We start from the raw sequence: 14,091 nt of genomic DNA on the forward strand, positions 1-14,091 counted from the left end.
CCCCGCCCACCCCTCCCCTCCACACACACACACCCCCTTTACACACATACACAACTGAAACACAACCAACACATGAACCTCTACGCAGCTGTGTGTGAGGACGACTACGCACATGTGGAATAACGATTAAAAAAACAAACTAAAAAAAAAAGAAAAAGTGTTGGCGTCTGTACAGTTGCATCGTTTAAGGCTGAAGAGGAAAAGTAGAGCTTGATCGAAAAAAATTCAAGTTTTCTTCTCAGAGAGAAAAGGGGAGCAGTGGGGGGAGGGGCTTAGCAGAGAGAGCGTGACCAATCACAGACCAGATGGTTTCACCAACTATGAACTTCTGACCGTAGACTCTCGTCAACGTCGCTGTAAACGTTGATATTTCAGACGTCACGTAATGACGCACACACCTGCAGAGATCAAAGGTCGAGGCTTCAGGATTAAAACGGAAGCAACGGGAGGAGACGAACGCCATCGGATGCGAGTAAACACGAGGTTGATTCAGGATCAGCGGGACTGTCCACACACACACACACACACGGTTATCTCTTACCATAACCACTTAATGCTTAACACTTCCTTTAAAAATTAGGTTCTGCCTCATTAGGACCAGGTTTTGGCCTCCACGAGGACAACAAGGTCAGTGTTTATGTCTGAAAGAGTCCTAAAGAGGTGACATATACAAGTACACACACACACCATAGTGCAACTGGTTGGGGTGTAGGTTGGGGGGGGGGGGGGTTTGGTTCTTCTCCTCTTCAGCCTTTAAAAAAAATAATCTACACGTGTTTGATGAACTGCATCGTGTTTGAAAAGACATGCAGTAGATTCAGGTTCAGTCTTTTCAGTCACTGATCGGACACGGGGGGAGTGGGGGAAGTCTGCGAAGTTTCCAGCCGTACCAACAACATGATTTCTTCTCTTCAAACGGCATAATTTTACACACGTTACAAAAACAGGCTTCAAAATAAAGTAGTGCTAAATTCACTGTCAACACTTCAATCACGCACTATTTATACAACTATGCAGCACGTTGGAGTAAATGTGTCAGAAAGATAAACCCCCCCCCCCCCCCGACATGGCACTTTGACACAGGACCCTTATTGTCCGTCTGTTCCAGTCAAGCCCTTTCTGACGAGGAATGGTCGAGTTCAGTTTCAGTCCAGTTTTTTTTTTTTTTTTTTAAGTGCAGATGAAGTGCACGCCAATGACACTCGAGAACAGGTGAGGTGGGGGTTCAGGTGTCCCTTCTTTTATTTATTTTTATTTTTTCCAGGCGGGGTGGGGGGGGGGACCCTGTGCAGAGTCAAAGCAGCACCCATTTTCTTTGTAAGATAAGGCTTGAGGAGCGCCCGAAACTAAAAAACACCATCAGCCAACGCTATGCTTCTCTTGGCCAATGGGAGAACTACCTGCCGCGTGGCTCACCGGGGGAACAGTCGGGGTCTCCCCATCCTCCTCCTCCACCGTCGCTGCTGCTGCTGCTCCTGCTGCTGACGGAGAGGAGGTTGTGAGAGGAGGAGGAGGAGAGGAGGAAGACAGCAGCAGCGAGGAAGAGAAAGGACCAGGCAGGGGGGAATCGTCCGTCCGTCCTCCGTCAAATACGTCATCAATGTCCACAGTCAGAGGAAGTCCGGGGAGCTGGGGGACCGGCAGCAACTGGGAGCCCCACAAGGGGGTGAGTGGTTCAGATGGAGTGGGGGCGTGAGGCTGTGTGCTGAGGAGAGGTCCAGGGGAGGAGGAAGAAGAGGGCATTACGGAGGGGTTGGCTGAAGGTCTGGAAGCCCCGGTGCCGGTCTGGGAGCCGCGGTGGATGCGGTGGCTGACGATGATGTTGTTCCCGAAGCCGCCCATGGAGGCCATGGTGGTGCTCTGCTCCCTCTGCACCACGGCCGTCATGCCGCCCTCGGCGATCAGCCGGCGGATTCTGGCCAGAGCGTCCTCACCCGAGCCAAACTCTGGAGACTCTCCTGGACCAAAGAGAGCGACGACAGAGCTTCATCAGGACTGAACAGCATCTCAGTGACACACAAAACACACACACCTGTTGTTACCTCATACAGCTGACAAACTCCTGACAAGATGACAAGATGTGTTTACCACTTTATTGCATCACTAGACAGACTTTTCTAACTGGAAAAAGAAGTTTGGGCTTTTTTAAAAGCTTTGCAACTCCTACAACGTCCATGGAGAAAATCGCTTATTTTGAAAATAACATCACTGGCAAAGGCAGATTTTGAAAATCAGTGATTTCCTCTGTGGACGTGTACAAAGTGACAAAAACATCAGAAAATACTGTCAAACAATGAGATTAAGTGGCAAACGCATTCTTCAGACATCATAGATTTAAACTGTGTGTCAGCTATTCTTGAGAGAATAAGAGAAAACCAACAGTCTGCAGCCACCGGGTGTCACCAGAATAGAGACTAAACAAACTTCAGAAGCAGACGGCGTTGAACGCGGCAGTACCAGCAGCTGTCGACGTGTTGCTGTCTGCCGAAGCCTCGTCATGGACGCCGTCCTGAGCTCTGCTGCTCTGAGACGCCTCCTGCTGCTCCTGAGATGCTCCACTCGTGGACGGAGTCTCTGGAGGAACATCTGAGGAGACAAGGAGGAACATGTTGAGGACCATTTCTGGTTCTTGTATTTTGGAACACTTTTCTTTTTTTGGGGGGGAATAAACACTGAGCTAATCAGGACCAGAAGTCCTCATGGAGACCTAAAGGTGTTTGTAATGAATTTAGAACCACTAAATTACCTTTTTGGCAAAAAATTCAGGTATTTATTTTAGTACTTTGATGTGCAACCCCTAGTTGAACAAATTGTACCAACAGAATATGTTAATGAGGAAGACAGTGTGGGTTAATTTGTTAACCAAATAGATCGATATAATGTGACGGTCAGTGAAGGCATCATAGAGAGTCAGTACTCAGTGGCGGCTGGGTGACGCTGGGCCCCGGCAGGTCCCTCTCCGTTTGTGTCTCGGCGTTCTGCAGCTGGACGATCGGCGTCTGGGTTCCCTGTGATGTCACCGATGGGGAGGGGTGTCGAGGCTGAAGACCAATGGCGTTCATCAGTCCCATGTCGCGGTCCAACCTCCAGCCGGAGCGATTTGGCCTGAAAATATAGCCGTTTAAGATGGAAAAAAACTCAAGTTTCTGCTCAATCAAGTTTCTAAAATATGAAGTGTGTTCATTCACTAGCATCAAACATTTTTAAAAAAACAAAAAAGGAGCAACGGCAGTGTCAAAAGTCTGAAAACCTGAGGACTAATGTGGACAACCAGGTGAAGGGTAAAACTCACCCTGGTCTGTCGGCTCCTCTGGTCCGGCTGGTTCCACTGTTGTTCACGGAGAATAAAGGCTCGAGGTTCGACTCGGCAGGGCTCTCGCCATCGCTGCGATAGAACCTAAACACACACAGACACACAGAGTTGTTAATTCACTTCCATTCAGGAAGTCTTAAAAGCAGAGGAGGGACTTCTTCGTGGAATCGCAGCGACCACGACCTCATTAAACTCGCTAATTGAGCTTCTCCAATTAATGGTCTTCCTGTTGGGACTGAACATCAGGATAATCTCATCAGTGAACCCCTCAGTGACGAGGAGGAAGCTCTGAAATGTCAGACCAAGAAGACAAGAGCGTCCTTTTAACTCAAAGACGCAGATTAAATTACAAATCAGACTCTTGGTCGTTTGAAGAGTAAAAATAGTTGATATTTGATTTACTATTCGACTGAGTGGGACTTAACAAAAACAAATCACATCTCACACTTGGTCTTCAAATCTAAACTTTACACCTACCACACATTTAGGTGTACAACAGTTTCCGTCGTCAATGATCTTCAGCCGTGCTGAGACACGGCCGCAGTAACAACATGAACACATGAGTGATGAACGGGCAGAGTGGTGGAGACTCACACAGGCCGGCAGATCACCAGGTCTCCCTTGTTGGTTCCATACGCCAGACCCATCCCTGGATCCGGCAGCCAGCGAGCCGAGTTGATGCTGACGTGGCGCCTCTGGTCTGGAGCCATGGGGTAAACGACGTTGAACACCATCTGAAACACACAGGCGCGCACACACACACACACACACACACACACGTTCAACACATGAACTGATGGAATCTTAGTGTGTTTGGAAAGATAGTACTGTATGCAATTTCCTGCCACGAGGTCTCTCTCTCCTTCTCTCTCAAATAAAACAATCACAAAATAATCAGTGTAATGGGCAGCATGATGAGAGCTTCAGTTTACTTTCTGATTAAGTGACTGATCCTCTCCATCATTTCCCTTAGTCATTTTGTATTCCAGCTTTTTATAATGTCTTGTTTTGTCCACAAAAGTAAATTTTTCAGTTTTAATGATATCTCTGTCGATTGGAGCAATGAAACCAGAAAACACAGAGGACACTAAAAAAATCAGAAAGCTTGTTGTCGCCCACAAACGTAAACGCTTCAAAGTAAAAGCACTCCAGCATATCAGTTCATCGTTTCCATTTGTTTTGTCCTGCGGAGGCTTTTATTGTGAAATGGTTTTCAGGACTAGCAGCTTCATACCGGAAAGTTGTGGTAAGCTTACGTAAAAAAACATATCAGCTCAGCATATCATAATATTACACGGGTCAAATTTAGATACTTTGATACAGAAATGTTACATATTATGTTTGAACTATTATTATTATTAACAATAAAATAATATATAATGCATTAAATTAGGCCAAAAAATCAAACTCCTAACCCCACCTAGAAACAGACAGAGAGACAGATGGAGACAGAGAGACGCCTGTAAATGTATAGCGCGGGTGTAATAATCACGTCACGGCCTGTGGCTGCAGAGTGTGTGCTTGTTGCAATGCCTCACCCTGATGGAGGTCTCCCCTCCGTGCGGCTGCTGGAGGCGGAAGACTTGTGCCACCATGTGGTCGGTGTTGGGATGCAGCAGGATCCTGCGAGAGGCCAGACCCACCATGACGTAGCAGCCCATGGGAGACAGGCTGACCGAGATGGCGTTTGGACCTGATGACATCACGACAAATTAAGAGAGATTCTGCTAATGAACACTTAAATACACATGTCAAATCGGTGAACCTCGCCGTTAAGCAAGAAAACGTATTTTGTAAACCACTCCCTCTCCCACAACAAAGTCCATAGAGAAAAACCAGCGATATTACGTCACAGCTCTACAGGGGTTGTTGATCCACTGCTGCCTCCATCAGACAATTCAAGTGCATTGTTTTGACAATTCTGTGTTTGAAATCATTCATTCAGATCGCACGAGGCAGCAGTAGTCACGAGTAGCAGAAGATCTGGTGTACCATGTGAGCTTAAAGCACTGATTTTCTCTTGGGACTTTGGTGTGGAAGAGTGAGTGTCTCAAGACTGGGTCTTCACGTGCCAGGCTGCTTCTCAGTCCAGGGGGCGCTCACTGTTAGCAAATATGACGTCAATATTAATTAAGGACATGCAACTCGACTCGTACCAAATCTCTTGGTGTAGAGCATCTCTCCCAGGTTGTGAGGAGCCAGAGAGTAGATGGCGAGGATGCCCTCGTCAGGGAAACCCCGCTGACTGCTGGGAATGAAGACCGCCAGCAGCTGACCGTCGGCGGAGATGTCGCAGCTGGCGTCGTTGTAGATCTTACAGTTTGGCACCAGGACATTGACTGAGGCTGGTCGGGAGGAAAAATCAAACACAAACAAACACCATCTCTCCTCAGTATATATCAGGCATTGATACAGTGTTCAGGTCTAAATCGCTGATAATTGTAATGTTGTGCTTGTTTGGGTGTAATAGACTTTGTTTCTCTGGAAATCAATGTGACATCCAGCTGAGAGAAGCAGGACCGTCATTTATATCTGTTCAAATTCAAAACGTACTGTCTCGAAGCACAATCACATCGCCTGAAGTGATTACTCTGGGCCAGCAGAGGGTGCTCTGAGCACAGCTTAGCCTTAAATCGACTGAGTTCATCAGAAAAATAACAGTGCTGTTATGTTGTTCTCAGAACCAAGATAAAAGGGAGAAAACTAAACCGTTCCTTCAGCGCAGACACTCACGATGACACCAAAAGAATCTGAGAAGCAGGATGTGGGAAAGTTTCGGGTTCTAAAATAAATAAATAAGAGTCCTACTGAGGAGACCTATCCAACTGTGGATAACACCAAAGGAGCAGGTGAGGGGAGGGAGGTTCGTACCATTGCTGATCTCAGGAAGGTCAAATTTGGTGAAGTCCCACCACTGCAGGCGGTAGGTTGTGTTGGCGATGTTGCTGGCGACAGCAGACTGACCGTCCCCGATCGACGCCCCTGGGAAAAACAGACATTGTGCATTTTAAAAACACAGAGCATCTGGGTTTTTTGTCTGGTTTGTGAATTCTTCTAGAAGAGGACGAGTGGGGTGTTTGTGTCTTACCGGCAAGGACTCTGTTGACTGAGGAGTGTGTGGCCAGACCGGGCTGCCCTCGCTCGTGGAAGATTCCAGCGTAGGGCAACTCAGGAAGGAGGAAACGCCTGCAATACAACAACAGCAAATATTAAAACTGAGGCTGGGCTGCATTTAATTAACAACATAAGTACACTACTGTTCAAAGGTTTGGTGTCACCAATACAATTTTTTTCAAGTTTTCCATTAAAACTCATACTTTTATTCATCAAAAGAGTTGCAAAATGAATAGAAAATATAGTCAAAACATGGGCAAAATGATTTTTTATCAAAAATAATAATTTTGCCCTTTCATCAAAGAACCAGCAAAACTGTTTTCAGCTGTGCTAACATCATTGCACAAGGGTTTTCTAATCATCCAATAGCCTTCTAACGCAATTAGCAAACACAATGTACTATTAGAATACTGGAAATGGGCCTCTATACACCTATGTATATATTCCATTAAAAACCAGACGTTATTACATTTACATACATTTCCTTCAAAAATAAGGACTTTTCCAAATGACCCCAAACTTTTGAACTTTTAAATTAACCGGCTTTTAAAAGGTTGTATACCGACTGTGCAATAAGGCACGAAACACATTGTTCTGACAGTTCATCAACCATGATTCGGCTTCAGTTCACAAGCGCAGCAACATCAACATCTAGTGATGACACAAAACTCAGCACTAACATTCTGCATCTGCGTGAGAGGAAACTACTTTCCTTACCAGCAGGTGACAAAAGCCTGTATTAGGAAGGTAGGATATTTTTGGGTTATTACAGGTTATATCACATGGACTCACCTTGGGACAAAGCGACCCAGTGACGGCGCCGACATCCTGGCGTTGCGTGGCGTCCTGTGCCTCGCCCGGTCTCCAGTATCACTGGAAAACATAAAATCATTCAGGCCAAAACACACTTATGAACATGCTGAAAACATGGGAATAAAAACACAAGAAAACAAAAGGACAAACATATGATGAAACCTACTCCAGCTCCTCAAAGTCCACGTCACTGTTGTCCATGGCGGCGGACGGGTTGCCGGCAGGACTATCGGAGGAGGACGACATGGCCCGCAGGCGGTTCTGCTGGTAGCGGAGAGAGCGTTGGCGAATGCTGTCCCGTCTGGAGAGATACTGGATCATCCTCTGGGCGTAGTAAGCAGCTGGAGACAGTCTGGACAACGCAGATGGAAGACAACAGCCATGACTAAATTTAGCAAGAGTCCAACGCTGCTCTCTGTCAATCAAGAAGGCTTCACAGCTCCAGGACAGTTATCACATATTGTTTATGTGAAGTTTCACACTGCAGCGATGCAGTATCAACATGAGTGGGTGTGGACGTACCTGGCCGGATCAGGGTAAATGGGGTGGTCTCTTGATCCTGACATGTCGTAACGAGACAGCGATAAAAGAGACGATTCCAACAATCGTCTGCATGAGAGAAACATTGAAAAACAAACGTTATCTTCAGACTCTAGGCCTATGTATAAACAGGGACATCATTAAATGACAAAATAGAGACTGTGACCTTACCCAACAACAGGTCTGGGCAATATATCAATATTATATCTTTATGGTGACATGAGACGAGATATGGCACTCACTCATTTAACATTTTTTGACAATTCTACAGCCACAAAATCCAAATAAACCCATTTATTATATTTAATAAATTATTGTAATACATAAATTATTATATGTTGATGAGAAAATACATGGAAGTGTCTCTTTTAAGCCTAATTATTTGTGTAAGAGCAGATTTTGACCATATTTCATTGTTTTTTAAAAACACGCAAATATCTTTCATTTAAGCCAAAGGAATAAAGACTGTACCTCCTCAAGTAATCCTCATCAGGGGGGTCAACAGGCATTTCTTGGCTTAAGGCCTCCGGTGGCTCTGCCGATCGTCCGGCAGCAGCCTGACGGTAAACCCTCTCCCACTGCGCCGTCTCCTGGTTGTAAACCAAGCCCACCGTCTGCTCTCCAGGCTGACCAGAAGAGGGGGCTATCGGGAAGGCCACTGTTCCTGTTCCTCCACCTCCAGGGGGAGGCGGTGGCGGCTGCTCACTGGGCTCTGGAGGCGCCCTCCTCTCCTGAGGTTGTGCCTCCAGTGGCCTCCTGCTCTCTTCAGGCTGCCATGGAGCTGAAGAAGCAGCGGGGAAGGAAGAGGAAGAAGAGGAAGATGAGGGTTCCAGGGTGGAGGCTGAAGTGGAGGAGGTCTGATTGGTACGCTCCCAGCGCTGAGAGTCATGGTTGAAGGTCAGTAGGTTGTGGCAGGCCCGGCAGCGGTTCAGATGGCCTCGAGAGGCCGGAGGAGGAACGTTGTTCTCCAGGCTGTGAGAGGCCGGAGGCGGAGGGAGGGGAGGCTGGTAGTGGATGATGGTTGGGGTGGAGGAGGACGGAGACGAGGAAGGCCCGGGTCTGTCTGGGTCCATGTTATTATTCAGTAACTCTTGACTCTGCTCCTGGCTGCCGTCTGCAATGCCGCCCCCTAAGGGAGGCTCCAGGTCCTGCATGCGGTCAAACTCCATGAAGTAGCGGCTCAGGTTGCACTGCAACACGTTGCGGAAAGAGGCGGTGTTGCTGCGAGAGCCGTCCCAGAACGGGTGGTGTCCGCTGCTGGTTCCAGCAGAGTCTCGGGGCGCCCCAGGTTCTCCTTGCTGGGGGAAACCCCGACCTTCGGTGGCAGAGGTATAAACAGGAGAGTGGGAGGAGCCGTCCTGCTGACGGAGTACGGACAGAAGGCTGACGGAGGAGGAGGATGTCCGAGGAGGCAGCATGGCTGGACCGACCCCGCCCTCCCTCATGCTGAGCAGGTTGCGTGTCCAGTCAGGTCCGGTTCTGGAGGTGGAGTGCGGCTCCACGCCGCTCGGTGCAGTGGTATTCAGAGAAGTGCCGGCGCTGTAGTAGACCGACGTGAAGGCCGAGGGTCGCTCTGAGGGCTGTCTGGGCTCCGTACGGGCCGAGGAGAAGGTGGAGGAGGTGGGTGGAGGCTGAGGGGCGTCGGACGACACCCGGGAGTCAGAGAGGGTCACAGAGGACCCGCTGTTGGCCAGGGAAGGGTTGCGATTGGCTGAGCAGCGACTGCACAGGCAAACCATGCCCAAGTGTTGAGTGCAGCCTGGAAAGGGCGGTGCACGCTCAGCGCTGGGGTACTGCGCCAGGGGCATGCTGGGAGATTCTCGAACACTGCTTCCGTTTTCACCGAGAGGACGCTGCGGTGGTGGCTGCTCGCTGCCCACCTGTGCCACCGGGGAGCGAGACGACAAGATGTGGAGGAAGTTGTGGAGGATGGGCGTGCGGCGAACTGGCTGCGTCGGCAAGAAGGAACGCTGACGGAAGTGAGGCATCTCAACGCTGTCCATCGGAACCTCTGAGTCCTCGTCGTTCTGAAACAGGATAGGCTGTTCAGTCCACACGACTGCTGTTAACTCGCTGCTTTTTTAAGAGCCTCTAAGCAGCTACAGCAACTAGAAACCCACATTTTAGCCAATTACGTAAAAAAAATAAAGGCTATCTAATGAAAGTGATTATTTTCTTACAGTCAGACGTTCCTACATACCTGCTGATTGGAAGGGTTCACGATCGCCGTCAGCAGGTTGTGACCCAGAGGATCAAACCTCACCAACCTGAAATAAACACATTGGAGGAAAATCAACAACAACAAAACATACATTAAGTATAAAAAATACATTATACGGGCCGTTTCACCCACCGCACTCTCTCCGTGTCGCTGCCCGTCTTGACCACGGCGAACGGCTCGGGTCGACTCCAGTCCCAGAAGTGGAGCTCGTTGTTGGTGGCGATGAGGAGCAGCTGAGCGGTCGGGTGGAAGGCCAGTGACGCGATGGCAACGTTGCTCTCTGTGAACCAACTCTCACTACCACCCTGGAAACAGACGACAACACACCAAACATCACATACAGAAGAAAGTGTAGCCATTTAGAAGCTAGTGCATCCTTGGTGTTGCATTACTGTTGTCTTCTGGAAAACCTACACTATACTGTTTTTTTGTTTAGTTGAATGTATTAATACAGTGAAGCTGCAGCAGCTCCCAGGTGTTGGTTGCTTGGTAACAACAGGCTTCTCTTGTGCCTTTTTCAAGCATTTTTAAGATGCTGCATGTTAACGTCCCCTTAGGTCTTGTATTTGTTTGTTGAGGACGACCCCCAGGGGGTATTTACACCAAACTAGTTTTAATGTGAGGTTTTTACATCAGAAAATACAGTAAATAAATAAAGCTTCATTAAAAAAAAGAAGTTTATCGTCCTCTTGTCTTTCTTGAAACCAGATTTCTGTCGTCATGACGATGCTTCAGAGCGTGCTACTCACATGCAGGTCCCAGATGCGGACTTCACCATCAAGGCACCCGGAGGCCACCAGGCCGGGTATTGTGGGGTGGAAGGTCACACACCAGGGGGTTCTACGGTGGCCCACTAAGGAATGTAGGCACTTTCCAGTCTTCACCTCTGTTATGTAAATGTTGTGGTTGACATGTGTGGAGGCCATCAGTGTTCTGTAAAAGAGAGAGATTTCATATTTTTTGTCACTGACATTTATTTCTTTTGGCCAGAGGATGGAGCAAAGATTTTAACAAATCCATAAAAAATGTTAGCTTCAACAATAGAAATATTTAACTCACCTGTCGGGGCTGAATGCGAGCAGGAACGTTGACCGGGGGCTGTCCGGCAGCTCCACTTTCTGTCAAGAGACACAAACAAGTTTACGCACGTTATTCAAAATATAAAATACATAAATCTTGAATTAAAGGTTGAGAAAATTCTGCTAATTTGTCCCGTGTTTGCGCTCCGTACCTGGCTCTGCCATTTCATCCAGCGAACTTTCTCCTCCACCAGCAGCTGCAGGAGGCGCTGCGAGCCAAACGTCTGGGAGCCTCGCTCCCGGCTGGACAGGATGCGCACCGAGTTCCTCTGACGGGACGCCATGTTGCTACTGGAGGCCTCGGCTGATTGGCTGCTCACTCCCACTGGTGCCAGTCCGTCGCCATGCAGAGTTTAGGCTGAAAAAGAGCAGAGCAGGGGGGTTCAGTGGGTCACCGTGGAACGACCGGGTTAACGTGACAATGAAAGGATGGAGCAGCAGGCTTTTAGCCAGCAGGGCGTCCGGGCGTCCTGTACTGAAAATAATAAGAAATTAGACGCCCTACTTTTAGGCAGGACGCCCTAAAGACGCCCCATTTGTCCCTAGGTAACCACCGAAACGATGTTGTGATGATGCGCCGGTATAGACAGGCGTGTGCTGGCCGTAGTTTTTTCTGCCAGCACGCGCTCGTTAGGTGTCCACCAGAGTGATGTACAGTGATCTTGCCTGGATGAGATGCCGTCTTCATCTGTGTAGCGCTTGTGTTATGTCCCCCACCCCCGTCGTAAACTTAAGCTCAACCTCGTTCGCACTGCATGCACACACACGCTTGGACGCGAACAGTCACTCGAGAGAACGAGCCGGTGACGCGCGCACCATCATCTGAGAGCGCAGGGAGCCTGGACAGCAGGATCACCTTTTCGTGCACAGCTTCTTCAACCTCCGTGGTCGTGAAGTTTACACGTTTGTGACAATTTGACAATTTTTTTTTTTACTCATATTTTTTTTTTTTTTTAAAGTCCCATCCCTACTGGAAAGTCTCTTTGCGCAAAAGCGAAACTTGGCTGCAGCGCAGCGCTGATTATGAACTCCCCGTGACACTCTCTTCTCTCTCTTTGAGCAGTTAACTAAAAAGATCAGCTCATCTGATGCATCTGTTATTCCCTTAATTACAGCGCTAAAGCGTCTTCTAAAGAAAGAATGAGACCACAGAGTAAAAACAATGAAAAGTGTGCTCTTGGGAATCCGTCTACTGTGTAAGATCTACTCTGATCTCCTGTATTTCATCGGGACTGCACTCGTTCCTCATCATAGAAATCATTATGTACGTCTCATATATGAATGTGGGGATGAAACTGCGCACAGAGAAATTATATATTCCATCCATACGAAGGGTCCGCTTACAGTGGCGCACAATGCAGGAGAGAGAAGAGCAGAGTCAGCAGGGGCGGTACGCAGAAAAAAAAGGCCCGCACCAGATGAGGGGCACCCTCTATAATTGCAATGCCTTGACTTAAGTGATGTCAGTACACACATTCCCAGCCATAACAACCAAATTATATTTTAAAAAATAATAAAATAAAATATTAGTACAATAATTAATTTCGGTTTTTCAGTTTTTTTCCATTTTGAGTTACTTGCCCTTACTTCACAAGTCACCATAATGGTCCTTCAAAAAGCCCCAAAATTAGCACAAATTTTCAAAACCTCTGCATGCCCGGCAATTTTTTTTTTTTAGGGCAAGGGGGGGGGGACACCCTCTAAAAAAATCCTAGCTAAAAGCCTGTGGAGCAGAGATAAACAAGGTAGGACCTCAACAGTTAGCTGATTAATCAATAATTCTAGGAGGATTATTCATTTGTTGATTGCTATTTAGTCAAGCTGTAGTGTGTGGCTTTTTCAATAAAGCTGCAAACATGAATCATTTATAATTTGAGAAGTAAATTAATGGTCAAATATTGTGACGACTGAGTAACTGTCGAGGTTTGGGAAACAGATCAACATTTTTGGGACCAAATAACGAATCGGTTAATGGAAAAATATAATCAAACGATTCACCAATAAAAAAACAATCTTAAGGTGCAACCCAACAAATTTGACACGACTCTCTCCAAGATTCTAAGTATTATTATTGTCAATAAATCAAAACCGCTGTACAAGTCGAGTGAAGTACCCAAATATCGCGATAAGATCGATTCGTGACAAAAGCCTAACCTGTCAAATAAAAACTGGATCACTTTGTACAAAGTTGAAACAGCTCAACGGTGAAGACTCGACAGTACATATTTTAAAATGGATGGAGCTGAAAACACACCAAAACAAACACAAACGTAACACACACACATTCATTAAACCAGAAAACAGACACAACTGCCACATCGCGATAACAATGCGTGTGTATGCGTATGCGAGAGAAAATGACAACATCACTGCACACTAACAATAGTTTAAACTGACGCTTTAACTGTGATTTTAAAAACATCACAATTTAAAGACGCGTTAGCCGCAGCCAGCCGCAAAGCTACGTTAGCCGCTTTCTGGATTTAGCCACCGACCGAGTCAGCGGGCTGGAAAAAAACAGAACGTTTGATTTTATCGATATGGTCCGTTATTTATACATCTATTTCACATCACAAACACGAAACACTCTAATATGTGCAGATGACACTGGTGTCATTAGAGCAGAGGAGAGACCCGGGGCTGTGCGGCCTACCTTTCCTTTATCCCGTCGCTCTCCGGCTACGCCATCACAGGCGCGCTAACAGGCCAACGGGAGCTAGCTTAGGCTAACTGCGTAGCTAGCTTGGCCAAAAGACGGGATACGCTGCGAATAAAAATGTGCCCGACGCTAACATCGGCCTCCCGCGGTCAGAGTGAGGATCAGCGTCCGTTGACATCGACTGACAACGTTCGTGTCGCCAGGAGATGGGATTTTAAGGCATTGGTCCGATGTTTTATTAGCTGCCTGACGCAGAACTGCTACTGCGTAACTAGCTAGCCGCTAGTTAGCCACGGGCGTCTTCTTCTCGTTTTTACAGCGGCGGACATCGAGCTCTTACTGCCACCTGCTG

At 47.4% G+C, this 14,091-nt stretch overlaps 1 protein-coding gene across 1 annotated transcript; it reads right to left on the reverse strand.

Annotated features, from left to right (window-relative positions):
• Positions 1-1,181: 1,181 nt before the first annotated feature.
• Positions 1,182-14,010, reverse strand: LOC310930864 (activating molecule in BECN1-regulated autophagy protein 1B-like). The gene is given in 20 exon segments (XM_083893918.1): positions 1,182-1,518; positions 1,521-1,958; positions 2,458-2,586; positions 2,918-3,105; positions 3,293-3,397; positions 3,908-4,047; positions 4,852-5,006; positions 5,470-5,658; positions 6,185-6,295; positions 6,402-6,499; positions 7,220-7,300; positions 7,407-7,592; positions 7,763-7,849; positions 8,252-9,807; positions 9,981-10,047; positions 10,134-10,306; positions 10,751-10,934; positions 11,061-11,119; positions 11,233-11,438; positions 13,734-14,010. Coding segments are annotated over 19 exon segments (4,200 nt in total). The 5' UTR covers positions 11,365-11,438; positions 13,734-14,010; the 3' UTR covers positions 1,182-1,396.
• Between the last annotated feature and the right edge of the window lie 81 nt (positions 14,011-14,091).

The sequence above is a fragment of the Microchirus variegatus genome (genome assembly GCF_963457635.1).
Source record: "Microchirus variegatus genome assembly, chromosome: 8".
NCBI classification, from domain to species: Eukaryota; Metazoa; Chordata; class Actinopteri; order Pleuronectiformes; family Soleidae; genus Microchirus; species Microchirus variegatus.